A 27,863-nucleotide genomic window follows, 5' to 3' on the forward strand; every position below is an offset into this window, starting at 1 on the left:
AAAAAAGAAATTTATTGCATTTCGTGCAATGTTGCGAAATGCAACAAAATTTCTTTTTTTTTTTTAATTTCGTTTTTTATATTAAAAACGAAATTAAAAAAAAAAAAACAAAATTTTTTGCATTTTAGTACCTTTGTCAACGAAATGCAACAAATTTCTTTTTTTTTTTTTTTTTAATTTCGTTTTTAATATAAAAAACGAAATTAAAAAAAAAAAAAAAATTTTGTTGCATTTCGTACAACATTGCCTAAATACCTGCATTTGGGTAAAAAAAAAAAAAAAAGACATGCCATTTTGGTGTAATGGCTGTAAAAAGAAGCCATTTTGGCTCCGGACTCCCAAACTACCTCTAAGACTCAAGGTTATAATATTAGTTCCTTTATTTCAATTTATGAATCTTATTTTCTTTGTTTATTCTGTTTTAAAAAGAATGTCTTTTTTAATATTATATATTTAGTAAGTTTTTAATTTCAACATTTCGGTTATGTTTTTAATGGCACTCTTTTATAAGAAGAACTAACTTAAATGACCGTCTATCCAACAGTGCAAATTTGAAACAGTCGACGGATATAATTTAGATACTCATGTATAATATATGTATAATGTATGTATACCAGCTAGGAAAGGTAAACCTTTGAATCCAACCGACTATTTGTGTAATAAAAATTACAGTGATATGATGGCATAATTTAAGATGACGTGATTCAAATTGTATGTGCAGTATATTGCAATTAATCAGCTGATAATTGGCATGCCTTCTTCAGGGCCTCGGTGTAAACTATTATATAATGCTTAGCTTCCAAAGCAAAGAACATTTTTTTGGTTCCATACAATTTTGATATCCTTATTAAGGCCGCATAAATTTGAATTTGCATCGAGAAATTCAACATTGAGAGTAAAATGTTTCTTAATAAAAGCGATTCGGTGAAGTTGGATGCATGGCTTGTATATATTACCTATAGTGATATTTTTAATTAATTTTTAGGATTTATGTTATAATACTTATACACTAACATGTATAGTTTATTATAGACATTTATATGCAATCATCTTATAATAAATGATCTGTTTGTATAAATAGTTTTAGCCTTTTATAACTTTATGCTATCACGATTTAAAAAAGGGAAAAGTTGCTTTTTGTGATTGTGGGTACGTAAACCACTAATGAATTTGTTTCTCCACAAAAAGGAAGAACATTAGCATTTTTTTTTTTTTTTTTGGCTTTTCTGAATATCCATGTAGTCATAATGGTGTAACATTCTGACTCAACAAAAAAAGAGGACCTTTGGCTTGAAATGGAGAAGAATAAAAAAAAGAATTCCGTCTAGACTACAACGGATTCATGCCAAAGTAGTCATGCTATGATAAATGAGCATAGTCGAAATTTTAGCCTACTGAATATAAGTACCAGATCAAAAATGCACAGCATATATAGATTTTCCACTCTACTGAGATCGAGAAAAAAAAAAAAAAACTACTATTGGAAAAACCATAAATAGTTACTTTCTCCGTCCCAATTTAAGTGTTTTAGTTTGTCTGTACATGAAATTTAAGAAATAAAGAGAGTGTACTTCTGAATTTTGTAGTCTTTTAAATCTTGTCACCCTAAGCTTGCCATGCATGCAGAAGGTTGAAATTAGAAAACTTACTAAATATAGAAAGCGATATTCTTTTTAGGACAGTCTAAAAAGGAAAAGCAAGGTACTTATCGGGACGGATGGGGTATTAAAGAAATTGAAGAAAAGTGAAAAGAGAGGATGAAACAGAAACTTTAATTAGCTCATGGGTGAACATTTCTTCCAATGCTCGTATGTCGTATGTAATTAACCTTTTTTAACACACATTCCCATATGCATACGCCTACTCTTGATATGCAGAAGTTACAAACTTATACATCATATATTATAGGAAAATGGGCCAAAAAATATATACCTTTGAACAATTTTAAATAAAATAACTTTGTCCTCCATTTCACTTTTGGAACAAAAATGCCTTCGTTGTTAGTATATTCATATGGGAATGTGTGGGAAAAGGTTAATTATATAGACTCAATGCATATGAACTTGCAAGTAATGTTTTATGTTTCATCTTCTCTTTTCACTTTTCTTCAATATCTTTTAAGTAACAACTTGTGGTTTTCGTGTAAGTAGTTTTTTTCTCGATATCAGTAGAGTGGAAGATCCGTATATTTGCAGAACATTTGTGATATGGCAGGTAGGATAAAATTTCGATTCTGCAATTGCATGCTAAAGGTTCAATAGTTATTTGATGTATGGGGATGTTTATACAAATCCGTTGTAGTCTAGTTGGTTAGGATACTCGGCTCTCACCCGAGAGACCCGGGTTCAAGTCCCGGCAACGGAAGTTTTCTTTTTCCCCGTTTCAAGCCATAGGTCTTTTGGTGTCAGATTATAATCCCCGGCAACGGAATTTTTACTTTTTCCCCGTTTCAAGCCATAGGTCTTTAGGTGTTAGATTATAGTCCTGGGATTATAATCCTCAGACTAATTGGATATAGTCCAGAAATGATCCTCGGACTAATTGGGATAAAATGATGATGTGGGTATAAATTTATCCTAGATATCCCATGAACCAAATGACCCCTTCGTGTATGCATACGCCTACTATCATCTGAATCAAAATTCATACACGTTCACGATGAAACTTGTGATGTAGCCAAGGCCGACTGCATAATAGTAGTTTATAGTTCCTCAAGAATGGTTTGTTCATATAACATGTAGGGGTCGTTTGGTTAAATGTTAAGAGATAGACGACGTACAAAATTTGGATTAAGAACTGGACTGACTACTGCTATTGTAGAGATACAAAGATGTTCTTCAATTCAAGAAATAGAAGGTTATGGAGGACACGGATTAGGGTAGAAAGATTAGTCTGTACTCTGTAGTAAAGCGTTGTCACGTGTATCCTTTCATACAAGTTAGGCGTAGTATTATCTTTGTAGTTTCCTACCCTTCGATTCTCTGTTACTATCTGCTATCTCTTGTACTTCGTTTATCGTATTAGTTTGTTGTAGTTACTGTTACTTTTCTTCATAATGCTTATTTATAGTATTGTGCCATGGCTCCTTTACTTTCGTCAATTCTTATCTAACCTTTTGTCCTACCTTTTCTTGAGCCGAGGATCTTTCGGAAACGGCCTCCCTACCTTCCAAGGTAGGGGTAAGGTCTGCGTACTCTATACCCTCCCCTGACCCCACTTGTGAGATTACACTAGGTATGTTGTTGTTGTAATCTCAGTTCTACAGTACACCAGTGCTAATAAGTATCACAGCAAATTCAGAGAAGCTAACTCAGATTTATCGCCACTCGAAAAATCACTAAGTTATAAGACCAAGCCTGTATATAGTTGCCATTCATTTCTTTTTTCCTAGGCAAAACTTGATTTTCAACTTTAGCATATAGATCATACATGTTAAAAGAACTTATTTCAAAGCACCAGTCAATTCCACTTTGGTGCCACCCCTGACTCTACAATTATTTTAGGGGTATGGAGTTTGAGAAAAGAAAGAACTCAAGACATTCCAAATAGGCAAATAGGTGAAAAGTTGGATATTCTAAATCACACTGCTTGCCTTTGGATAATAAAAGGGCTATATTTACCATTTCAAAACAATCCATTTTACAAAAATTTCCCAGTAAACTTATATACATGTCACCTGACAAAGATCCTGCTTATACATGAAACGAGACAGTTTTTGTACAAGAACAACTTCTATGATGCCATGTGAACGACAATCATGGTCAAACTGCGAGCCATAGTTCTGCTAACGCAACATTACATGATGCAAGAGCTTTTAAGAAAGGAAACTCGAGAAGAATAATTATTCATATTTATTAGTAAGTCATACAGTACACGAGATCAACTCATACACGATGACATCGTTCATGGATGAGCAACTATACATCTGTCCACGACGAGATACATTATTTAGTGGTTAGTTAAAAGGACATAAAGTAATACTTCTATGCGTATAGTACAGTGCTGAGATGATTTTTTCACATTGAACTCCTACCTGAAACCTGGCACTGGGACAGCCACAAATCTATATGTTCAACAATCTTTTCCCTTACTTTCCGAACTGCATCAGGGGAACTGCAGTTTTTGGCGTCACCTGTGATATCAAAGTATTGTCATGAAATGTGTCACAGTTCATTGTTTCATAAGAAGGAACTTCACAAAGCATTATGTCTAAGACAAGTTGAAGATTAATACACAAAGCCATGCTGGACATTTGCTGGTAAACTTTGTGAAATGATGTGCAAAGAAGCTTTCTAAAATTGGAATGACAATATGATACCACAGCTAATCAGATTGATGTTCTTATAATGTGTGGAGACTGTGAGGCTATATTCAGACAATTGTGCAATTTGATGCTAACTTTGACTAATTTTGTTTGGTTAGCAAACTAACGCTATCCAACTATTGTTGTGAGATTGTTCAAGTACACTTGTAAGTACAAAAATGTGGATATTCTGCCACCACTAACTACGAAAGTTGCAGAAATTAGAACCTTCAGGATCAGTAAAAACTCTTCTTGTACAGTACAACTTATGAAAAAACATATAAATTGGAATTTTGGTCATTTGAGTTTTTTTTTTAAAGAGCAAAATGCTTTATTAATGAACAAATACGGATCAAAATTTACAATACGGGTATCTGGACTAATCACATTTTACAAGCAAACCTTTACCAGTTATTTATACTAAATATCTTTTAGTATGGTATGATGCAACAAGAGCGATCTTTTTGTGCTCCTCAAACCCCTCTCAATGCCTAAAACATTCTCCTATTCCTCCCAAATTGCCAAAAAGATAAAGAAGTTATTTCCACTCTGCTTCTTTTTTTTTTTTTGAAACCTTTGCAATTCTCTTTAGCCTCTACGTCGCAACTACTCTGACACCATCTCTAATAACACCCAATTTTATGTCAAATAACAAAAAGACATGGTCAAAGCTGTGAAGAAATTCACGATTGCACTTAAATATGGCTTGCATCTTCTCCACACTCGTTACACAAAATCTGCTTGCTCCTTCTAAGATTAACCACACTAAAAATTGCCTTCTCTTGTCATCCCCTTAGGATAATCTTACGTGATAGGATTTTACATTTCTTCCATTGAAGTTCACAATTAATTTATCATTGTATTGAAAGTGCTACCTATGTATGCAGTAGTTCAGAGTCATAGTTGAGAACATAATTACAGAGGTAAAAGAAAATAAGAATAATAATTGCGGTAAGAATATTCATGTCCATCATACTAGTGGATATGCCAAACCAGTAAATTCTACACGGTTAACATCGAGATCGGATACATGCATACCTTCAGGGACTAAGGGAGATTGGGGGCAGCCCCGCATGTCAGTTCCATGGCCACAGTTATGGCAAGAGATTATGTATGAAGGCACTGAAAGTTGAAAAGAGGTCTCAGAAACAAGAAAAATACTTGCAGTACAACAATTTAAAGTGAGTGGTCTAGCCTCAACAAAATTGTCCACTTTCAGAAGTACTTTTAGCATAAGCCATTTTGTTTCTGAGAGAATCATATGACAGAGTCATTATAAATAAGCCAGCCCCGTTGATACTAAAATCAAGAGGCAGATAAACGAATTATCAATTGCTGCAGACGAGTTCATAGTAAAATATATGAAGTTATGAATCACATTAGCAGATGAATTTTCAATAAGGGTAACAACTTCCAAACCTTAATTTTTAAAACTGGACTGTGTTTAATTTTACTTACTGATAAAAAATATTCTTGTGGATGAACCACTGTTCCATTACTCCTTGCATGTTTATTTATTGAAAGGTGCATGGTCCATTTTACTTTAAAGGAATTAAAACAAGCATTAATAAACGCTGTGCATCTGTCATGGTACAATACAATACTCCCTCCGGATCAAAAAAAGAGTCCGCTTAGCCTTTTTTTCTTGGATCAAAAAATGAGTCCACTTAGCAAATCAAGAAAGAATTTACCTTGTTTTTCCATATTTGCCCCTATTAAGTGTTATATGATCAAATCCCAATGCCTATTTAATTAGGGGTAGTTTAATCAAATTACCTATTTTTGTCTAGGAGTTAGTATTTTCTTAAGGGGTGTCAAATGGCTAAGTGGACTCTTTTTTTGATCCAAGGGAGTACCAGTCTAGTTTCACTATTAGAGCAGCCTAAAACTTACTCTCTAGAGAAGAAGTCTGTTTGGACGCATGTCGCCAGGGGTCCTGTGATCCATTTGTGAAGACAATCTTTGACCCTGCCAAAATAAATTTTTAACATAATGAAGTTTGTAATTCCATAAATAGTCCACATTAAGAAAAGATTTAAGTGAAGAACTAAATGAGTGTTCATCCAACTAGAGCTCACGCCCTCTCCAACATTGTTTTTCTTTTAAAAAAAAGTCTAAGCCAAAGGGAAAATCGCGTGACAAAATACCTATGGAAAAAAAAAAAAAAACAAGCCAAAGAAATGTTCTATTCTTCAATTGAAACAGGATACTACTGTAGTGTTCCACAACCACGAAACCCACCATCACATGTAGATCAAGTTTAGAGCCTAGAGGACAAACACAAAATAGGATAGAATGAGAGGTTATAGGGACCCCAAGAGCTAGGTGTTAATCGTATGAGGGAAAATCCCAAATGCCAGACATTGCGTTCAATTAGATACTGAGTCCAATCTGAGTCATCAACCCCAAAAAACAATGCTTTAATATTTTCAAAGATAAAACATACACCTTCCTTTAAATGGTTAAAGAGACTGACCATACTCTAGAACACAACCATTAATATATCAAGTATTTATCACCCCCACCCCAAAAAAAAACAAAGTTAGGTTGAGGTGGTTATTTGCTTTTCTTTAACCAATAAGACAAGTAATAAACTTAAGCCAATAGTAATGTCGTGTCATCACTTTGTAAAATGATCAGGGTTTGCTGTGAAATGTTAGGACCGTTGATTTGGCTATCTAATGTTTACAGCAAAGCACGACTGATTTACATAAAACAACAAAGGTAATGAATATTAGATGCACCCGAGTGGACAGCTGATTCTTCCTTCTTCTTTTTCATTTAAATAATTCAAGCATATCCAATTAACATATATATCAAATCAGGAAGGGGAAAAAAAGGCAGAAATGAGACCGCTAGAAATAACTAGCGAATGATTACCAGCAATTTTGGTGCCTCCATAGTACAAGTTAGTTGCATCAACATCAGGATAGATACCGGCTCCAAAGACATTCCGGCACAGGTCCAAATGGTATCTGCACGGATCAATTATTGAATTATGAAGTCAGCTCACCAGAGGGTCACACTGGACTAAACAAGTGGAAATGGCTTAGTGAACAAAGCAAAGAAATATTGGTTAGGAACGTTCAAGAGTAAGATACGTGCCTGGTATCAACTTTAGAAGAGCGAATACTATCATTCGAGGGTGCAACCTGAAAATATGCAACTTCTGTGCAGACCTGGAACCACCACAAGCGGTCAGAAGTATCACCATTTACAGCAGTGCTTTTCAGATTTTCCTGATCATATGTTTTGACGCTGGCCCCAAAAGTCTTAACATAATACTCCTTCACATAGGTGGCATATGCATTCTGCAGTTAAGAAATACAATAAACACTCAAACATCCATGTGAATATCTACTTATGCTGTTTCCAATATAGAAAATATACACTGTCAGAACCTAATCCAAGTGTAGGTGGAAAATTGTTCTTCAATAACTTAATAAGAGTTTTGTTTAACTACTTATGGTTCTAAGAAAATACAAAAGCATATCATATAAATATGGGTATCCACTCTAACAAAACTTCTGTTCCTTACTGAAGAATTCTCTTCATGAATATTTCTAACAGGCTTCCTAAAGAAATATGTCTATGAATTTTATTTTGTTTGTTCAAGCCAGTATCTCCAAAAGCTAAGTTACAATGCCAGTGCAAGTTCTATTTTTGTCTTTGCATTGTTTACAAGATCAACTTGGGTAAAATTATGAACAAAGGTTCTCCTTTCTACCGAAATGAATGCGCTGTTTCACTTTAGACCAGTGAAATTTAATTATGTTTACCACAACTACCTAAACAATTTTTAAATTTAACCCTGGAATGCAGAAAGCTTGAATATTGAATCTTATTTTACCTTTCACTAGTTAGTAGATTAACCAGTCCTGATTTCACTTTAAACAAAGGTCAAGTCAGCTTTTCGAGAAAAATAATCAGTTAGGGTCGGGTCGGGGGATTGCAACAAACAAAACCATACCACTAAATCTTTCCCGGACTTCTTTGCTTCAAGTAGCGGGGTGCATAGTCTGTCTGGACTTCCATATTGAATCTAAAACATCGAAAACTTTCAATTAGGAAAAGTGCGAACTCATTCAATAGAGAATATCGTATGAGTGTTTCATACATACTGCTGTAACTGCAGCATCTGCCATAAAGTACAGGAAGTCACCATCATTTCTCAGCTGCAAGAAAACAGAAGTTCGTCTATTAGACTAATAAAATAGAGCAAAATAACTATGTATCCTCTCCTTAATTGAGAACATGATGTAACATGTTTATTACTGGGTCACCAATTAGATCATACCTTGAAAGCATAAAAATATTTGGTTGAACAAAATTGTTTCTTTCGACGACAAAAATAAAAGGACTATCTATTACAGCGGTTCACATGACATATTTAACACCATATGATTCAAAGAGTAATTTGTTTTATTTCTTACACATTTGTTGCAAGACGCAAGATTCAAAAGTTCTCTTCATATTCTTCTTCATGTCTAATCAAATTAAGATACAAAAGCATAAGAAATATAATGAAAAGAGCAATGCAGTGTGATAATTAGTTTCTAGAGTTAACAAAGATATCATCACCCATATGCTGCTTTAGGTGATCGAGAATACGATATCAGAGAACTCTTCTAGAAGAAAGTAAAGAAATCATAGAAACAACCACAACCAACATGGAAAACACAAACAAAAAGTTAGAAGTTTCATACCTCATCAGCCTCAAACAACTCTTTAAGGTCCTTGCGATTTGATGCAAGTCTTGATTCTACTAGTTGGGTAATCTCTTGCAACACTGCTTTACATTCTGGACCAGCAGATTCACCAATCTGTAGTAGGACGATCAGGAGTCAAATTTACTGATCCTTAAGAAATTCTGTCCGAAAAATCCAAAACAGAGCCACAAAAGCAAACACTCTAAAGTCACAGTGTCTCAATTTCATGGTGTTTGGGTCTATTCTCTTGTAAGCTTTCTTTTGGGACATATTCTCTTGAATGTCTTTCCTTTTCTAGCTTATCCAGCCTAATGTTTAGACATTTCTTGTAGGCTCCTCCCATCTGAAGCATTAAAGTTCCGCCTGAAACTTGAAGGCTTTTGAATGATTTACGTAATTTTCATACTGACAATAGCTAAAGTGCTCTTTTGGAATAAGCAATTATCGAAAATATTTTGGTATTAAGGAGGAAAATAGGCTTTACGTGTTATAAAGTACATAACCTTATAATATAGCCTGTCACTTTCAGACTTGTATAGGAATTAGAGGGCTTTATTCTCAATGATCGTCTTCCTCCTTTGGTGATTGAGGACAGCTTGTGGTTTTTTTTCCCCCCGTTTATTTTATTTCTCTCCCTTATATTAGTATCATTAATTTTTTAAGGAATATTCTAGTAAGCTTGTTTGTCCGCAAAACAAAACAATTACTACAAACTAAAGTAATTCTTTCTGGAAAACAAAACATAACCAAAAGCACAAAATAGACCTTGGGCCTAACTCAACCCCAAAAGCACGAGGTGATGATTCTCCAATACCATATAAAGAGACCAAATCACCCATCCACAACCACAACCAATGTGGGAATTTTGCCCCCCCCCCCCCCCCAAATACACACCCAGGCCTGCCAACTGGAGCGTTGATGACATAATATGGGCTCGGGTAGCAAAGTATTGGAATGGAGTTTGAGGCTCGGCTGAGGGCTTGGCTGTGATAACCATGTAAAGAAATGGACCTTGGGCCTAACTCAACCCCAAAAGCTAGCTTGCTCATTTAGTGAGAATTGCCCAAGACCATATAAGGAAACCAAGTCCCCCGTCCAAAAACAGAATAAGACAAAAATAAGGGCAGGCCAATGCACTAAGCTCCCGCTATGCACGGGATCCGGGAAAGGGCCAGACCAAAAACAAAATGTTTTACAATCCAAAAGACCACCTAAGAAAGATAGAAATATAATAAAGAACATCCAAAAAGCTTTCCGTTGTATAACCACCTGATCCTGATAAGAAGAAAACATCCATAAATATAAACAATCAAAGAAGCACAATTTTACCTGTTTGTCAAATTCTGAAAAGCTGTAAACTGCTTGAACTACTGCAGAGCTTGCAAGGCTTCCACAAGTTAGGTGAGGAAACTTCAAGCGGAACCATGCACTGAGGGCTCCTGAGTATGAAACACCAAAGACAAACCATGGGTTTTCAATATTGGATCTGTTGAGCTTCACGTTCAACGACTCCTGCAACAGATCAGAAATATTATCCACCGAAAACTAATCATGCAAAGGGGTAAAAAGCGGAGTTGGGAAGTGGAAAATAAAATCAGGGATGTAACATAGACTTATATGTACGCATCTAAATACGATGTGGTTAGCTTGACGGCGCCAACTAAAGGTTCATCAATTCACGTGCCCCTAAAATAAATTATTTTATTGTCATTTTGAACATACATGAGATGCATTCACTAACAAGAACCAAACTACCAACCTAAAATATGGGTCTTCAGATTTTATGTAAGTTCTAGGCCAAGTTCTATAATCCCAAGGCATGTTATCCATGGCGCCGCAAAATTTGGAGGTTGGCTTATCCCAATAATATCATGCTATCAGATTAGAGATAGCAGTTAGGAGTGGAAAATGGTCAGTTTGGATATAGCGGGTCGAAAACGGGTTAAACAAAAAGGCATAAAGTATCGGGCGCGCCCATATTTAACACGGATAAAAAATGGGTTAACTGATGGATAATCAGGGGAGAACAGAAGGTAAAAGCTAAAATAAGCTTAAGACTCCCAAAGCAAGAACTCATGAAAAATAAAAAAGCAGACAAATGGGTATTGATAAAATGGATATCCATATAATCTATCTGGATGTCCATTTTTAGTGGATAATATCTATATTTGATCCATTTTTAAAAAGCCAGTAATCCAACCCATGTCTAATGGATCGGATGGTTACTTGTTTTTCTTAACCATTTTGACAGCCCTACCGAGGTAATCCCACGAGCTACCGAGCTGGATTGTAAGAAGTGACAGGCTTCGGATTGATGAATATTACCACAGATAAAGGAAATAGGATTAAGATGCCGACCTGATAGAAATTCCTGAAAGCTGCCAAGTCAAAAAGTGCCTGTTTTGATGACAAATATTTCAGATTCCCAGTTGTTAAGGATTTGAAGGGTGAACTCTTCCCATAATACCGATGCTCAAGAGTAACGACAGCAGCTCCAAACTTCTTCGCTAAAACCTGTTAGACATGCAAGGTTCAGAAGTTTCAGGCGGAGTACAAATTACTGTCCAGTCCTCAAACCAAACGTAAAAGTAAGTCAGCTTATGGTTTTAGGCTTTTAGCCTTCCACTGCTCTACACGACAAGTCATTGTCACAGCCAGAGGTTGTTTGGATTCAAAATAACCTCAGTATAAAATCTGCATTATTACGTGGGTGCTCGGTTACCATTTTTGTTTCTAATATAAATAAAATCATGTTCCACATAACTTATGTGCGAAATCCTGTAGTATTTTACACGGCACATGATGAGGAACATGCATACTTGTATTAGCAATAAAGATATGAGCATCTGAAATGACAAATTTACCCCTACACCTTACTTTAATTACAAAAAATGAAAACATGATTGTGTTAGATAGTAAGAATTCCTAATAAATTTTAAATTTACGGTAACTTAAAACTTGTAGAATGCTACTTCTTGAATTTGGTTTCACAAAGATTATTATTTTAGAAGCATTTCAGAAACTGAATGGACCATTTGGTTAACACTTCGATAACCAACCGATGCTTACAAGCTTTTTATTGGTGATTTCAGAAAGGGCCAATCTTCGTTCTCAATTTTCAAAACCTTATCAAAAGTTCCATTTGACAGAAAGAAAAAAGTGTGAAGAGGGTTACTATTACACCTTCACTGAGTAAGATTTTATCCGACCATAATATACTTTAAAATAACAAGGAAGCGATGTATTACATGAGACTGTTTTTTTCTTTTTTTTTGAAAGACAAACTGCAAAATGCACAAAATATATGGGAATGGTTGCCAGTAAACGCCTCCTTGAAAAAAGAGACATGGATTATCAGCAAAACATCCACTTGTGATTTTGATTTAAGTCTCTCATGACGCAAACAAGCACTAATCTTTCTCCACTTTAAAACTATGGACACACCCAACAAAAACCAAACGCACATTTTACATCCAGCATTAAAATTATGAACCGAAAGTCCAACCAACATTTCATATGCACCAATAATCCAATTATTACTACACTCCTTGTATTATAAATTTATATTCCCTACATAACCTAACATTGAACCAAAAGAGGGGAAGGGACATGACAAAAACTGATGGTCCTGAGAAACAAAATAAAAGGATAAAACAAGAATTTTAAGAATGCCATCACTAGGAATAGAGTAGAGTATCAGAAGTAAAGACTATCAACTTACACTGAGGTAATCATTCGGTATCCCGCTGCATGTAGTTTCTCCACAAATTTTCAAAAATATCGGTCCATCAGGAATCCGGAAATAGTCAAGAAACTCATAGTACCTCTGTCCAAATTTACGATGATCCTACAAATTGCAGCAGCAAGTTATAGCTATACAATGGACCGATCAACTGTAGCAAATGCATCTTTATGCTTTAGCCATCTTTTTATCTTGAACTATCTAGTAAATACCAAAAAAAAAACATCATTGTACAAAATCCCCTGCCGCAGGCTCCCTCTCTCGCTTATTTTCCACATTGTTTGTCCCTCAATCAGTACAAAATCATAACTTGTTACAGCAAAAACAAAAATTTATCTAAAGAACACATTTTTATTACTAAAAACTACAATTTCAAGTATATATCACGACTTTTCCCAAGAAAAATGATGAACCCAAAAAAAACTTTCTAAAAATGCACACAATTATGAAACAAAATAATTCAAATTCAACTTAACAAACTCTCTTTCCTAAAATTACAAACAGATATCACAAAAGGGTTCGCTGTGCAAAAGCGATACACAATACAGCTCCAGATGAAGGAAAAAAATAAAAAAGGAAGAGGAATATTACGTAAGAAGACAGACGATCAAGAGTCTTATTGAATTCTATCTAGCAATGCACACAATTATGAAACAAAATTCAATATAACCCAAGAAAATTTCCATATATCAAATTCAACGTTGTATATAAGCTAATCATACTTAACAAACTATCTTTCCTATGAATAAAAATCGATTTAACAAAAGGGTTCCCTGTCCAAAAGCTATACAAAAAAAAACCCTCAGGGGTTGGCCTGGTGGCAATTGACTTGAGCCTTGGGGTGCTCCCTTTCAAGGTCTCAAGTTCGAAACCGGCCCAGGTGCAAACAATTTACGAGGGCCATCGGTCGGGGAAACCCTGAATTACCCGTGGTGCACTTGCGGGAAACTCCTTGCCGAGGGCCTGTGCACCCCCGGGATTAGTCGGGGCTCAAAGAGACTCGGACACCCGGTGCTTAATCCAAAAAAAAAAAAAAAAAAGCTATACAAAAAATTACAGTTCCTACATCAGTACAAAATCGTAGCTTGTTGTTACAGCAAAAGCAAGAATTCGTCTAAAACAAACATTTTTATTACTTAAAACTACAATTTCAACGGTATATCATGACTTTTTCCACTTTCAAAAATGCACAAAATTCAATACAACACAAGAAAATTTCCAGATATCTAACTAAAAGGTTATCTATAACATATAAGCTAATCATCCTTAACAAACCCTCTCTCCTAAGAATACAAACACATTTCACAAAAAGGGATGTCAAATTAAACGTTGTATATAAGCTAATCATACTTAACAAACTTTTATTTCCAAGGAATACAAATATCAAATTAACCCTTCTATATAAACTAATCATCCTTAACAAATAAAATACAAATAGATTCACAAAAGGGTTTACACACACACACACACACACACACAAAAAAAAAAATATATTAGTCGAAAGCAAACATTTTTATAACTTAAAACAGGGATATCATGACTTTTTCCAAGAAAAAAAAAAATTCTTAATATGCACATAATTAAGACAGAAAATTTCAATACAACACAAGAATTTTTTTACTATATCAAATTAATAAAAGGTGTATATAAGCTAATCATACTTAACAAACTTTTTCCCCCAAAATAGATAACAAAAAGATAGGTCTAGATGAACAAAAAAAAAAAAAAAAAGGAGAAGAGGAATATTATTATTATTACATAAGGGGAAAAGTGATCAAGAGTTTGATTGAACCAGTGTTCTTCTTTTGTCAAGTACTTGCTTTGTGAACTGATTTGTTGAAGAAACTGAGAGGTTGAGATTGCGTTTGAGATTGTAAGAAAGTTTGAGAAGAAAGCAACAACTAGTGCTAAGGTTGTTAACTTCATCATTTGGTTTTGTTTACTCTGGTCGTTTTGGGGCAACAAATTGAGGTTAGCTTATACTTATTACATATCAAACCAATTTTGAGGATGACAAGTCTGATACATAAAATGGTAAAGGGCCTAAAATATCCTTCAACTAGTAAATTTGATCCATCCACTTTTTGGAACCTAAAATATTTCGGACATTAATTTTTGAGGCCTAAAATACCCTTAACATTAACTTTTAGAGTCTAAAATACCCTAGATGTTAATCTTTGAGACCTAAAATACCCCTAACATTAACCTTTAGGGCTTAAAATATCCCTATTTTTAACGTACTCATTTTAAAATCCAATTAACAATTTCATTTATTACGTAGCAGCTTCTCATTGGTCGCATATGGATTTTTATTTAGTTGGGTCACTGGAGCGAGTTTAAAAATGAAATCGGTTTATTATCGAGATTTCCGTTAAGACAGATATATATTTGAAAACTTTGATGACAGGAGAGGTATTTTTAACCCAAATTTATAACGGAGATTATTTTTAACCTTTTTTTTCCAAAGTAGAGGGGTATTTTTGACCCTTTTCTTAAAACTACGTGCACATTAATATATTTTTTTCTTTTTCTTTTTAAAGTGACAATGAGAGTTCAGATATGTCTTATGCGCAGGTAAGCCCGTTAACCGGTTTAACCGGAACCGGACCGGTAACCGGTTAGGGAACCGGCCGGTTTTCGGTTAAAAAACCGGAACCGTTTAACCGGTTCCGGTTTATCGGTTTGAAACCTCAAACCGGAACCGGTCCGGTTAAAATGCTTCAAAACCTTTTTTTTTTTATATTATATATATATATATATTATAGTATTTATTAGTATATTGTAGGTATATTTACATATGTTATACAAGTTTATAAGTAAAGTTTAAATATTTTCGACTAACGGGCTAACAAAGAAGTCGAAGAATACGTAATATACGTGTATACATATATATATTAAGTTATATGCTTAAGTTAACACTATATACTACATATACCTAAAATATAGTAAGAATATACATATATATATCAATATACCTAGGTTATATAACTTATATATATATATATATATATATGTTTAAGTTATATACTATATATACTTATAACTTATATATATACTTATATATATACATACTTTAAGTATACTATATATACTTGTAACTTATATATTATAACTTATGTTATTTATAGCTTAATTGTTTTCTAAGTTTATAAATTCGTATATACGTATACATATATATATATATACCTAAAATATAGTAAGAATATACTTATATATATATCAATATATGTATCAGTATACTTAGGTTATATAACTTAATAGGTTATATAACTTAATATATATAAATATGTTTAAGTTATATATAACTTATATATATGTATAACTTAATATATATATATATATAACTTAAACATATATATATATATATATATATATATATGTTTAAGTTATATATATACTATATATTATAAGTATATTCTTAGTATATTTTAGTTATTTTTCAAGTATATAACTTTCTAGTTTTTAATTTAAGTATATTCTTAGTATATTTTAGGTATATTCCTAACTTTATGAAAGTAAAAATATGAACACAAGTAAATGAAGAAAGCTCAATGAGCCATATATTTTATTCATTCTTGGATAACATTTATTTGCAAGTTGTAGTTTTTTTTAACTTACAAATAATACATGAGCAGTATAGAAATAGTAGAATAATAAAATCACCAATTTTGAACCATTTCGTTAATTTCCCCACATCATATTCGGTCATGAAAATATCTTCAAAGTCTTCCATTTGGTCCGGTCCACTAGCTATCAAATCTTCAATTTCTTCCTCTTCGCCTTCCTCCGCTTCTAGGTTTTGGTTGCGTCGCTCCGATCTAATTCAATCGCGAATGCACACTAGTACTTGCAAGTTAAAGCCGGATAATGAATGTCTATGGTCTCCAATTTGCTGTCTTCCTTGGCTAAATGCGCTCTCCGAAGCCACGGTTGATACTTGAACCGTAAGGATATCTCGAGCCATTCTTGAAAGTATCGGATAACTTGCCTTGTACTTCTTTCACCATGCTAAGACGTCGAAGTCATCCAGTTCCTTGATATCCACATTTGGCTGCATCAAATAAAAGTTATATTCATCAAAGTTTGTAGCACAAGAAGAAGTTGGCTGTGAATGTAAAACTTTTAAACCCGACAAGCCCTTTTTGCTACTCTGAGAAGTAGTAGGGCGTGGAGCAACGGATGTAGCACGTTCTTCCAAACTACAATAATGAGTAAAAACTTTTCTAAACTCATCATCAATAGCGAGTTAATGGCTTGACTAAAGATGATTGAACTCCCGCTTCAATTTCTAAAAATGTATAAATTTGACCAACCAAATTTTTAGTATAAGACATTTTTAAACAAGGATTTAAAAGAGAACCCAATATAAATAAAGTTGAGATGGGAAAAAAATACTTCTTAAATTTGATTATCATTTCAAAAATAGCCACTTGATAACCGGGTTTATGTTTATACTCTTGTAAAACTCTCTAGCTATTTCCGCTAAGTAGGCTAAAATTCCGATTTCTACTTGAACTCGTGGGATAGAATTGTCTAGAAAAAGCAAGAGTTGCATTATAAAAAATTTCTAAGAGGTCAACACATTCTTTAACATCTTCCCAATGCAAATAATTTAACCAATCATCACTATCAGTATTATATTTGTTGTGAATTTGTTGTATGGGAATCCTATACTCATATGCTCGTTGTAGCATAATATAGGTGTAGTTCCACCTAGTCTCAATTTCTACTTGAATTTTCTTAGGTCTAAGGTTATTTTCCACACAAGCATTCTTAAAATCTCTAATTCTTCCCCTATTAGCATTACAAAAAAGAAACGCAACCGCATTTCTAACTTTTTGAATAGAATCGTCAAAATAGTCAAGACCATCTTTAACAATTAAATTTAAAATGTGACAACTACATCTCACATGAAAATATTTTTTAGCGAGAGGGTTTAATTCTCTCTTTAAAAGACCAATCGCCTTTGTATTATTAGAAGCATTATCTAAAGCAATACAAAGTGTTTTTCTATAAATGTTAAAAAATCTCATAATAGTAGACATTGAATCCGCTAAAATTTTTTCATCGTGACGACCTTTTCCTTCATCATATAAAAAAGCTATAATTCTTTTTTGCATAATCCAGTTGTCATCAACCCAATGATATGTAATAGCAAAAAATTCTAACTTGTTAAGACTAAGACCCAAATCAGCAGTAAGACAAACATTACAATTTAAAGAATTAAATACATGGCGCAAATAAAATCTATATTTTTTAAACAAATCTATAACATCGGCTCTACAAGTACTTCTAGGAATACCCTCAAATAACGGATTATAACAACGTTGAATGTAAGTAACAAACCCCATACCCGATGGAAAGGAAAATGGTAAACAATCATAAGCTACCATTTTAGCTATTTCTACACGCTCTTTTTCTTGTCATACTTAAAATTTCTACCGGTTCGTGGGTCTATCGTCATTTGAATCCCCCCACATTTGAACCCGTTGCTCTCCCAAACATCCATATGTTTGGTTCTCATACGAGAATTTAGTGTACCCGTTCCACCATCCTTACCGATTCCTTACTTAAAACTAAATACTTGTCCACATAGTGGTACATGTAGCCGATTGGTTTTCCTATTCTTAGTCATAAATTTCCAAACTTGTTGTTGGCTTACGAGTTCTAGGCGGTTTGTCTTGTGTATGTGATTGTGCAGGACATGTATCTCCTATGGGATTTTCGGGGGGTTGTGTTTCATCATCATCATCTAAGTCTTCATTAAAAGTGTCGGTAAAATGTTGTTGCATTGCCTCATGACCTAAAAGTGAATTATTTCCTCCAACATCAATACCTAAATTAGGTGTTTCTTCCACAAATGTTTCCTCATGAAGCCCACCCCTAACAATACCACTACTACTACCGGCACCACGTCTTAATCTCTTTGACATTATTAAATAGAATTAATTTAAATCACAATCAAATAAATCACAACAAATTAAATTGCTAGAATTAAATTGCGTAAATTAAATTGCGAAAAATAAATTGCTAGAATTAAATTGCAAAAAATAAAGATAGAGTTGGAACGAAGGTACCAAATTGCCGGATTAATTTCCAACAAAGTGAAGGCGGCTAGAATTGCAAATCCACCAAAGTTACTTCGGATTGTTGCAAAATCACCAACTCCACCAACAATATTTATAATTGCAAAATTAATAATTGAAACTATAATAAGACTTTGTAATATTTATTTGAGAGAAATATAAAGTGACTAATTATTGCAAAGTAACTATAATTGAGAGATTGAGATTTGAGAGAAAGAGAAGAGTGAATTGGTGTGAATTAAAATGAAAATGAAGAAGGGTTTATATAGGGGTGAGGGATGGGTTAAAGTGTTAAAAAAAAAAAGTTTGGGGGGTTGGGGGGGCCAAAAATTAAGTAAATGACCGTTTGGCAACGGCCATTTTTGCAAATGGACGGTCCAATTACGCCCAGCTCAACGGCTCTTTAAAAAAAAAAAAAATTTAATTTAACCGGTTTAAACCGGTTTAACCGGTCCGGTTCCGGTTTTACCGGTTTAACCGGTTCCGATTTTTACCGGTCCGGTTCCGGTTTTAACCGGTTCAACCGAACCGGTTGACGGGCTTATGCGGAGGTATAACTTTTTTAATAATTATTTATTACATGTCATAGTCCTATTGAATGAAATTAATTTTTTTTCTCTTTAATTAAATTTGTCCCAACCCAACATACCCAACTTTGTCATAAAACATACAAATTATTTTATTTGTTCACCACAAAAACAACAAAAAAAATATTGTTTTATTTGTTCAAGTACTGCTCTGTGAAGTGTGTAACGGATTTGCTGAAGAAGTTGAGTAGTTGAGATTCCGTTTGTGATTGTAAGCAAATTTGAGAGGAAAGCAGCAACTAGAGCTAAACCAATTAACTTCATTCTGTCGTTTTGGGGCAACAAATTGAGGTAGCTTACTTAGCTATGTATCAAACCAAATGAACTAATTTTGAGGATGATGATAAGAGAAAAATACCATGTATAAATTAAGTTGTTATTTAATTTGAATTCTAATATTTTTATATTTCTTTGTAGAAAATGCCATGATTTTGATAAGAAGATCAATATCTCATCAATTTCCTTCCTAGTATATAGAAGAGCCCTAAAGCTGCTGGAGGTCGTCATGCCTGCTTTAGGGGCTCTTTCGGAATATCAATAATTAACAACTTTAAGGCTGCTGTACCAAATGATGTTGTTCATGTACCTTTGCTCCGTTGGACGGAACATCCAACTAACACTTGCTTAATGACATGTATGTCCCCTAAAAGAATGTATATTATATGTGATGTCATCTTTTCAGAGGTCTATTTTTGCCCCTAATCTGGGCTTTTATAACTTTTCTTACCTTGTGCGTTTTGACTCAGACAAAGAATTCTATTAGTTTTTCTAAAAAAATCAGTCATATGTTCAAAATGGTGCTTTGAATTTATATGAAAAAAGGGTAGCTAAATTGTTGGGCTGGTGCTAGCACGAGCTAATGCCATCTAGTAAAGAGAGATGTGGCAAAAGAGATTGGGCAATTCGCAGGAATGCCCTTATTTTGGGTTGATCTTTAATTTTTGCACCTCAAATTGGTGGTCTTTAATTTTTATCCTTCGCCTAATACCATGAGGTTTGGAATTCAAACCCCGACTCAGTTAAAAAAAAAATTACAAGGCAGAGTTTTGTAGTAAAGTTAGGCCTGCAGGCAGAATTTTGCCTGCTTCAGGCAGAGTTTCAAACTCAACCTTAGTTTTGGGCAAAACTCAAGGCAGAATTTTACCTTCACGCAAAATTAAGGCAGAGTTTTGAAGGCAAAATTCTGCCTTTCGAATCCAAACCGCTGCCTTGTGATTTTTTTTTTTACTAAATTGGGGTTCAAACTCAAAATCTCAAAATATTAGACGAAGGACAAAAATTAAAGACCACCCCAAAAGAAGATCAATCCGCGCAAAAAAAAAAGGGGGGTTCAAGTACATTTTATAAAGGAAAATATCCCACAAAAACAAAATGCTAAAAGAAAAGAAGAATGAGAAGAACGAAGTGCTGCAAAGATTGAAATAATTGTGCAAATTTTTCTTAAGCGTGGGACCCACCAAATTGAAACAAAACTTAAAAAGTTAAAAAGGAAAGACTCAAATGGTAGAAAATAGAAATGGAGATGCAGTGAATCTGCACCCATGTCAAAATCAAATCCAACTTGTCAACTTGGAAAGATTTGCTGTGACTTGTGAGCACAACTTTAAAATGAAAATAAAAAAAATGCCAGATTTAGAGGAAGCCGTAAGTTACACCTTTACAAAAAAATTCTACAAATAGCACTTGTCTGTGCTGCTTGAGGACACGAGTTTGGGGGAGAGGCAACTCCATTCTTGAACTTATTGTTCTACAATTTCGTTAGGAGTTAATTCCTTGGATGGTCACCCAATTTTAGAAAATTTCCTACAAAAGTTATTTTTATTTCATTTAGGACAATAAGGTCACTCAAGTATCACTATTTTCCTAAAAAAGTATCTAAGCACCTCAAAAGTCTCATTCTCTCCTAGTTAGCATGCCATGTCACTAAAGCCCCATTTTTTTATTTGAATAATAGATATATTTAACTCATCAAACTCATTTAATCAAATTCATATTTATACCCAATTAAATATCACATGGTTAAAAAGTGGCAAAAGAATCAAACCATACTTTTTATTAAGCCACTTTTTCAAATCTAAATTCTTTTTAATCTCGATTCAAATATATTATCTTTCAATTTAAATTAAAGTTCAAGTAATTTAATCTTTCTATTCAAATTCAAGTTTTTTTAAATAGCATATTTTTTCCACATTAAACAACATAATCTTTCCACATTAAAATATAATTACCCAGATAACACAAAAATTACATTCGTATTGGTTTAACTTTTAAAACATCTAATTAAATCGTATATTTAAAAAATAAAGTTAGTGTAAATTTTCTCTTTTTATTTCAGCTATCTATTCTTATATATGTAGTGTGCAATTTTTGGCATAATCGAAGTCTTTTTATTTCTCATGCAAAAGATATAGAATTTTCATTACTATAATACTTATTTTAAAATAATATATTATAACTCTTATTTTTTATTTTGAAATATTATATTATTATTCTTATATGAAATATAATATATTCTCAATTTATTTCACGTTATGATATTGATATTCCAACTTGTCATGTTAATACCTAGCAATATATTAAAATAAAGCTCTAAACAATTTTTTTATATTTTAATTTTAAATTTTAATACTTATCTATAGTTTTAGAAAAATTCTCTCTTTTAATTCTAATTCATATAGATTACATGCTTGTTTGTTCTTTTACCGCTTTTTAACCGGGTCATATTTGATTGAGATAAGGGTCAAAAACACACTCCAACTATCACTATTTTTTGAGTTTCATATCTAAACTATCAGAAGGTTGAGAAAACTACCTAAACTATCACTATCTAGTTTGCAAAACACACCTCAAATTATTCTTGAATGACATGTGATCTACACTCTCCATTTTATGTAAAAATGTTGCCAAGTGTTGTCCACGTGGATAAATAATGTCACAGGAAATTTTTAAAAAAAATTATTTGCTTGAAAAAATAAACTGAAAAATAATAATTTTTATAAAAAAATATCAAAAATTATAGAAAATAAAAAATAGTTTTAAAAATGGATTTTTTTTTAAAAAAATAAATCAAATTTTCCATTTTTTTTAAATCATTTTTCTTTCTGATTTTCTAAATTTTTTGATATTTTTTTACAAAAATTATTTTTTTTTTCAGATTTTTTTTTAAATCCAGATTTGTTTTTTAAAAAAATGCTGATTTTTTAAAAAAAAATAATGCAGTCTTTTTTTTATAAAAAAATATTATTTTTTAATTTCCATGTAGGTGCCACCATAGCATTACTTATGCCATGTGGACAAATATTTTGAGAAAATTTCAGCTTCACTTGCCTTTTGGAGAGTGAGTTCACACATTTAGTTCAGGTGTGTTTTGCAAACTAGATAATGATAGTTTAAGTAGTTTTCTCAACCTTATGATAGTTTAAGTATGAAACTAAAAAAAAAAGTGATAGTTAGGGTGTGTTTTTTACGCTTATCTCTATTTGATTAGATATAAAATATGAATTTGATTAAATGAGTTTGATGAGTTAAATAAGTCTATTATTAAAAAAATATGGGGCTCTAATGCCGTGGCATGCCAACAAGGAGAGAAGGAGGCTTTTGAGGTGTTTAGTATTTTTTGAGGAAAATAGTGATACTTGAATGACTTTATTGTCCTAAATGAAACAAAAGTGACTTTTGTAGGAAATTCTCTAAACTTGGGTGACCATCCAAGGAATTAACTCAGGTTCGTGTAGTAACTTCTTGTGTATTTACTGCTAGTTTTTGGAAATGCACGTTGCGCGTGTACCCTATCAGTGATTACAAAAATTTTGAAGTTAAATAAATATTATTTTGAAAAATATATATATTTCAGTTTAAAATAAATAATAAAGTAGTAATTATTTTCAATAAACTCTTCAAGTTTAGAACACCTTATAAAGAGCGTTCACGATACAATCATGGGGATGTCAAACCATTTGCAAGCTGCAGTTCTAGAAAAATAGTTCTATCTACGAATTCGAGTTCAATTAAAATGAGATTTACACATATAAAACACTAATAATCAACATTTATATATTTAGCTTTGTGCATCATTAAGCATAGCTGTAAAGTAAATCAACTCAAATTTAATAAATTTGACAATAACCCCAACTAAGAAACAAAATAATTTATTGTTAATGAATATTATTCCGCGAAAGGACAAGGATGCAGAGAACATTAATGAAAATTTGGGAAAATAATTATCAAATATAAAAATGGGATATAGCTTTAGGAAAACCGCTGTTTTATAATTGAGAGAAAGAACTACAAGAAAATTGTTTTATAGGAAATATCGTGATGTGCAACCTTTGATCTTCATCAAATATAAGTCGATCGTGTTTCATGATACTCTCTGTAATAATTTAAAACTCATTGAACCTAAATTACATAAATCAGTTATGGTGTCGAAGCGAATTCAATGAATTTGTGGATAGATATATGGAGTTAATTCCTTGGATGGTCACCCAAGTTTAGAGAATTTCCTATAAAAGTTACTTTTGTTTCATTTAGGATAATAAAGTCATTGAAGTATCATTATTTTCCTCAAAAAATACTAAACACCTCAAAAGCCTCCTTCTCTCCTAGATTGGGCGCCAAATCATTAGAGCCCCATATTTTTTTAATAATAGACTTATTTAACTCATTAAACTCATTTAATCAAATTCATATTTTATATCTAATCAAATATGACCCGGTTAAAAAGCGGTAAAGGAACAAACAAGCATGTAATCTATATGAATTAGAATTAAAAGAGAGAATTTTTCTAAAACTATAGATAAGTATTAAAATTTAAAATTAAAATACAAAAAAACTATTTAGAGCTTTATTTTAATATATTGCTAGGTATTAACATGACAAGTTAGAATATCTATATCATAACATGAAATAAATTAAGAATATATTATATTTCATATAAGAATAATAATATAATATTTCAAAAGAAAAAAATAAGAGTTGTATTAAAATATTTTAAAATAAGTATTATAGTAATGAAAATTCTATATCTTTTGCATGAGAAATAAAAAGACCTCGATGGTATGAAAAAAAATGCGAAAATTGCACACTACATATATAAGAATAGATAGCTAAAAATAAAGAGAAAAAATTTACACTAACTTTATTTTTTAAATATACGATTTAATTAGATGTTTTAAAAGTTAAACCAATACGAATGTAATTTTTGTGTTATCTGTGTAATTATATTTTAATGTGGAAAGAATATGTTGTTTAATGTGGAAAAAAATATGCTATTTAAAAAAACTTGAATTTGAATAGAAAGATTAAATTACTTGAACTTTAATTTAAATTGAAAGATAATATATTTGAATCGAGATTAAAAAGAATTTAGATTTGAAAAAGTGGCTTAATAAAAAGTATGGTTTGATTCTTTTGCCGCTTCTTAACCATGTGATATTTAATTGGGTATAAAATATGAATTTGATTAAATGAGTTTGATGAGTTACATATGTCTATTATTAAAATAAAAAAATGAAGCTTTAGTGACATGACATGCCAACTAGGAGAGAATGAAGCTTTTGTGATGTTTAGGTACTTTTTGAGAAAAATAGTGATACTTGAGTGACCTTATTGTCCTAAATGAAACAAAAGTGATTTTTGTAGGAAATTTCCTAAACTTGGGTGACCATCCAAGGAATTAACTCATTTCTTTAGTTATTCGGTGTAGGAAATTATTCTAGTTCCTATTTTTATTTAAATAGCGAAATTCTTCTTCTTGAATATTTCTTCTATTTTCTTATTAATGGATAAGAATATTTCCATGAGTTGTACTAACAATATGGAGTAACTTTGAGAATGACGGATCTTGAAATTTCTATATAATAGCAGTAGATATTATTTTTTAATTTCACATGCTAGAGCTGAGGCTTTATATTTAATTTTTATCCACTTTACAGTTAGATGTTATTTCATATGTTAACATCTATCTATTTTATACTACATATTAACGTATTACTAATTTTGTAATTGAGAGAGGCGTAAGAGGTAATAACGTTAATATTGATATGGATAGATGTTAACATTTATTTAGTAACATCTATCTCGTTTATGTTATAATTAATTTTACACTTATTTGTAATCAAGAGAGGCGGATAGTGTAGTAATTAGTTATAGCAAATAAGGTAACCGAAAGGGACTTACTATAAAGAGCATGTTTTAGTTCAAGCATATATTTATGGTTCTTTAATATTACTACTTTTTAAATTAATTTGTATAACCGAGAAGAGTGCAATTGATTGTTCAACTTAAGTAATAATATATAAATGTAATCATGAGAGGCATTTATACATTTATGAGAAATAGAAATTGAAGATTAAAGAATTTACTTTATAATAGAAATATCAAGGGTAGTCAAGATCCCAACACCTTTTATTCTATTTGTGAAAAACTAAAATATATCTCCATTGCTCTATTTACGTATTTTTAGTTAATTAACTCACAACTCAACTCTTTTTTATTCTCTCAAATAGTGATTAAACCAAGAAATGTCTGTAGAATAGATAATCAATCTCTGTGGGTTCGACATCTTTCTATACTATTATTTGACAGAGTACGAGTTAAAATATATATACGCCAGACACTCGTCAGATGACAAGTGTGATACATAAAACGGAAAAGGGCCAAAAATGTCTTTCATTCGCATATTTTGCTAAACATATCTCTCCGCTTACTTTTGTGGCTTATGTATAATTTTTTTAATTATTATTTTTTTACATATCATATTGTTATTGGACGAAATTAATTTTTTCCCCTTCAATTAAATCCGTCCCAACCTAACATACTCTTCTTTATTATAAAACATACAAATTATTTTAATTGTTCATGACAAATTATTCTATTTGTTCACCAAAAAACATCGAGAATTTTTTTTATTTTTATTTATTCAAGTACTTGTTCTGGGAACTGATTTGCTGAAGAAACAACGGAGAAGTTGAGATTCCAATCGAAATTGTAAGAAAGTTTGAGAAGAAAGCAACAACTACAGCTAAGTTTTTTAAACTTCATTCTGTCGTTTTGTGGCAACAAATTGAGGTAGCTTAGCTTGCTTAGGTAAATTTAGATTATCAATTTGTCATCCTCGGATTCCTTATTTGTCAAAACATCAATCTGTATCATTTTTCCACCTAAGGCACGCATCTTCTAGGATATTGCGGTAATAAATAAAATGAAAGGATAATTTCACTTTTTGTCTTCAATTGAATTCAATCAACTCAAATGTGATTGAATTATATATATTATATTAATTTAATTTAGAATTTTAATTAGAATATAATTAATTTAAAATTTTCAAGAGAATATATAAATAAATTCAAAATTTTTATACTAAATTGGATTTCATTAATTTTTGAATTCTAAACATTTGAATTTTAATTACATTTCACCACCCATAAAGTGGTCTTAAATCTTAATTATAACTCGTTTAAAATAAAGTATAAAATTATAAATTTATTAAGTAATTATTAATAATAAAAATAATGAAGTTACTAATTTCTTAGCTTAATTAATAGGTGACTATTCTTTTGGTTTTAAGGTAACTCAAGCGAGACAACAAATTGGGTCGATATGGTCTTAGTAGAGTCCAAGTTTTGATAGAGCTTTAATTGAGCAAGTTAAACTTTGATCAAAAACCTTAACAAGCCAAGCTAAAATACAAATAAGTTGAGTCGAGCCGAATAAGGGGTCGACTCTATGCCCTACCCTACTCATAATAGTTGGTGAAGAACATTTAGTCCTAGAAATTACGTACATTTGTATTTTAATTATATCCTCCTAAAATATAGAGAAAATTTACCAAGTTGATAACTGGGTAATTACATGAATTGGCAGTTCATAATCAATCTTGGCAATCTTCAACACGGATAGTTGAGCTTAATGATACATATGAACCAAATAGATACTCATTTCATTTCACATATAGGCCTTCTTCAAAAGTAGAAGAAAGATACAAAGCTTTAGTAATTTCTATTTTCTAACAATTTTGTGTGTGCTACAGTCAAAGGCCTTAAATAGCAAATTCTAACCTCTTTCATGTTCCTTAATTGGAAATCCAATTAAGATCCATTTTATATCATAAGAGTTCAAAAGTTGGCTACTGATGCTGTCTAATTTAAGGGGCAAGGCCAAAGGATGAAGCCGGCATTGGTATAACAACAAAACGTTAGGGGTCGTTTGGTAGGGGAATTAGATGAGTTATCCCGATTTGAATTTGGGGTTAAATTGATCCCATGTTTGTTGAAGGTATGATTAGCTGAAATCAGTATTAAAATCAAGACTATAGTATGGATAACTTATCCCATATAAAAAGTAGCATATTTTCATCTCTTTCTTTGCGTAGGGGGTGGATATCGGGATAGACAAACTCAAAAGGGAAAAGAACAAAAAAAAAAAAAAAAAAAAACA

General features: G+C 32.1%; 1 protein-coding gene and 1 non-coding gene across 3 annotated transcripts; one reads left to right on the top strand and one right to left on the bottom strand.

Moving 5' to 3' along the window:
- Window positions 1-2,291: 2,291 nt before the first annotated feature.
- Window positions 2,292-2,364, top strand: TRNAE-CUC (transfer RNA glutamic acid (anticodon CUC)). Its single transcript has one exon. It is a non-coding gene; the product is annotated as a tRNA-Glu (tRNA).
- A 1,313-nt stretch (window positions 2,365-3,677) lies between these two features.
- LOC132038665 (probable serine protease EDA2) lies at window positions 3,678-14,790 on the bottom strand. Of its 2 annotated transcripts, XM_059429352.1 has the most exons (13): window positions 14,513-14,790; window positions 12,734-12,859; window positions 11,371-11,526; window positions 10,342-10,524; window positions 9,010-9,126; window positions 8,425-8,478; window positions 8,274-8,345; window positions 7,409-7,614; window positions 7,184-7,278; window positions 6,197-6,271; window positions 5,342-5,425; window positions 4,034-4,132; window positions 3,678-3,925 (listed from the first exon to the last, which is right to left on the bottom strand). In XM_059429352.1, the coding sequence occupies exons 1-13, from the start codon at window positions 14,681-14,683 to the stop codon at window positions 3,918-3,920; spliced, it is 1,446 nt and encodes a 481-aa protein (XP_059285335.1). In that variant the 5' UTR covers window positions 14,684-14,790; the 3' UTR covers window positions 3,678-3,917. The 2 variants fall into 2 exon arrangements, with proteins under 2 accessions (XP_059285335.1, XP_059285334.1); XM_059429351.1 differs by having other exon boundaries at window positions 3,678-4,132; window positions 14,513-14,789.
- Window positions 14,791-27,863: the final 13,073 nt, after the last annotated feature.

Source organism: Lycium ferocissimum, chromosome 11, assembly GCF_029784015.1.
Source record: "Lycium ferocissimum isolate CSIRO_LF1 chromosome 11, AGI_CSIRO_Lferr_CH_V1, whole genome shotgun sequence".
In the NCBI taxonomy this organism is placed as follows: Eukaryota; Viridiplantae; Streptophyta; class Magnoliopsida; order Solanales; family Solanaceae; genus Lycium; species Lycium ferocissimum.

Bases quoted from the DNA above. Each gene is read 5' to 3' on its own strand.
- LOC132038665 (XM_059429351.1), bottom strand. From the start codon at position 14,683: ATGATGAAGTTAACAACCTTAGCACTAGTTGTTGCTTTCTTCTCAAAC. The intron at 10,525-11,370 runs GTCGGCATCTTA...GATCTGTTGCAG, and splicing joins CTTTCAGGAATTTCTATCAG to GAGTCGTTGAACGTGAAGCT. The intron at 9,127-10,341 runs GTAAAATTGTGC...GTCCTACTACAG, and splicing joins TTTCAGAATTTGACAAACAG to ATTGGTGAATCTGCTGGTCC.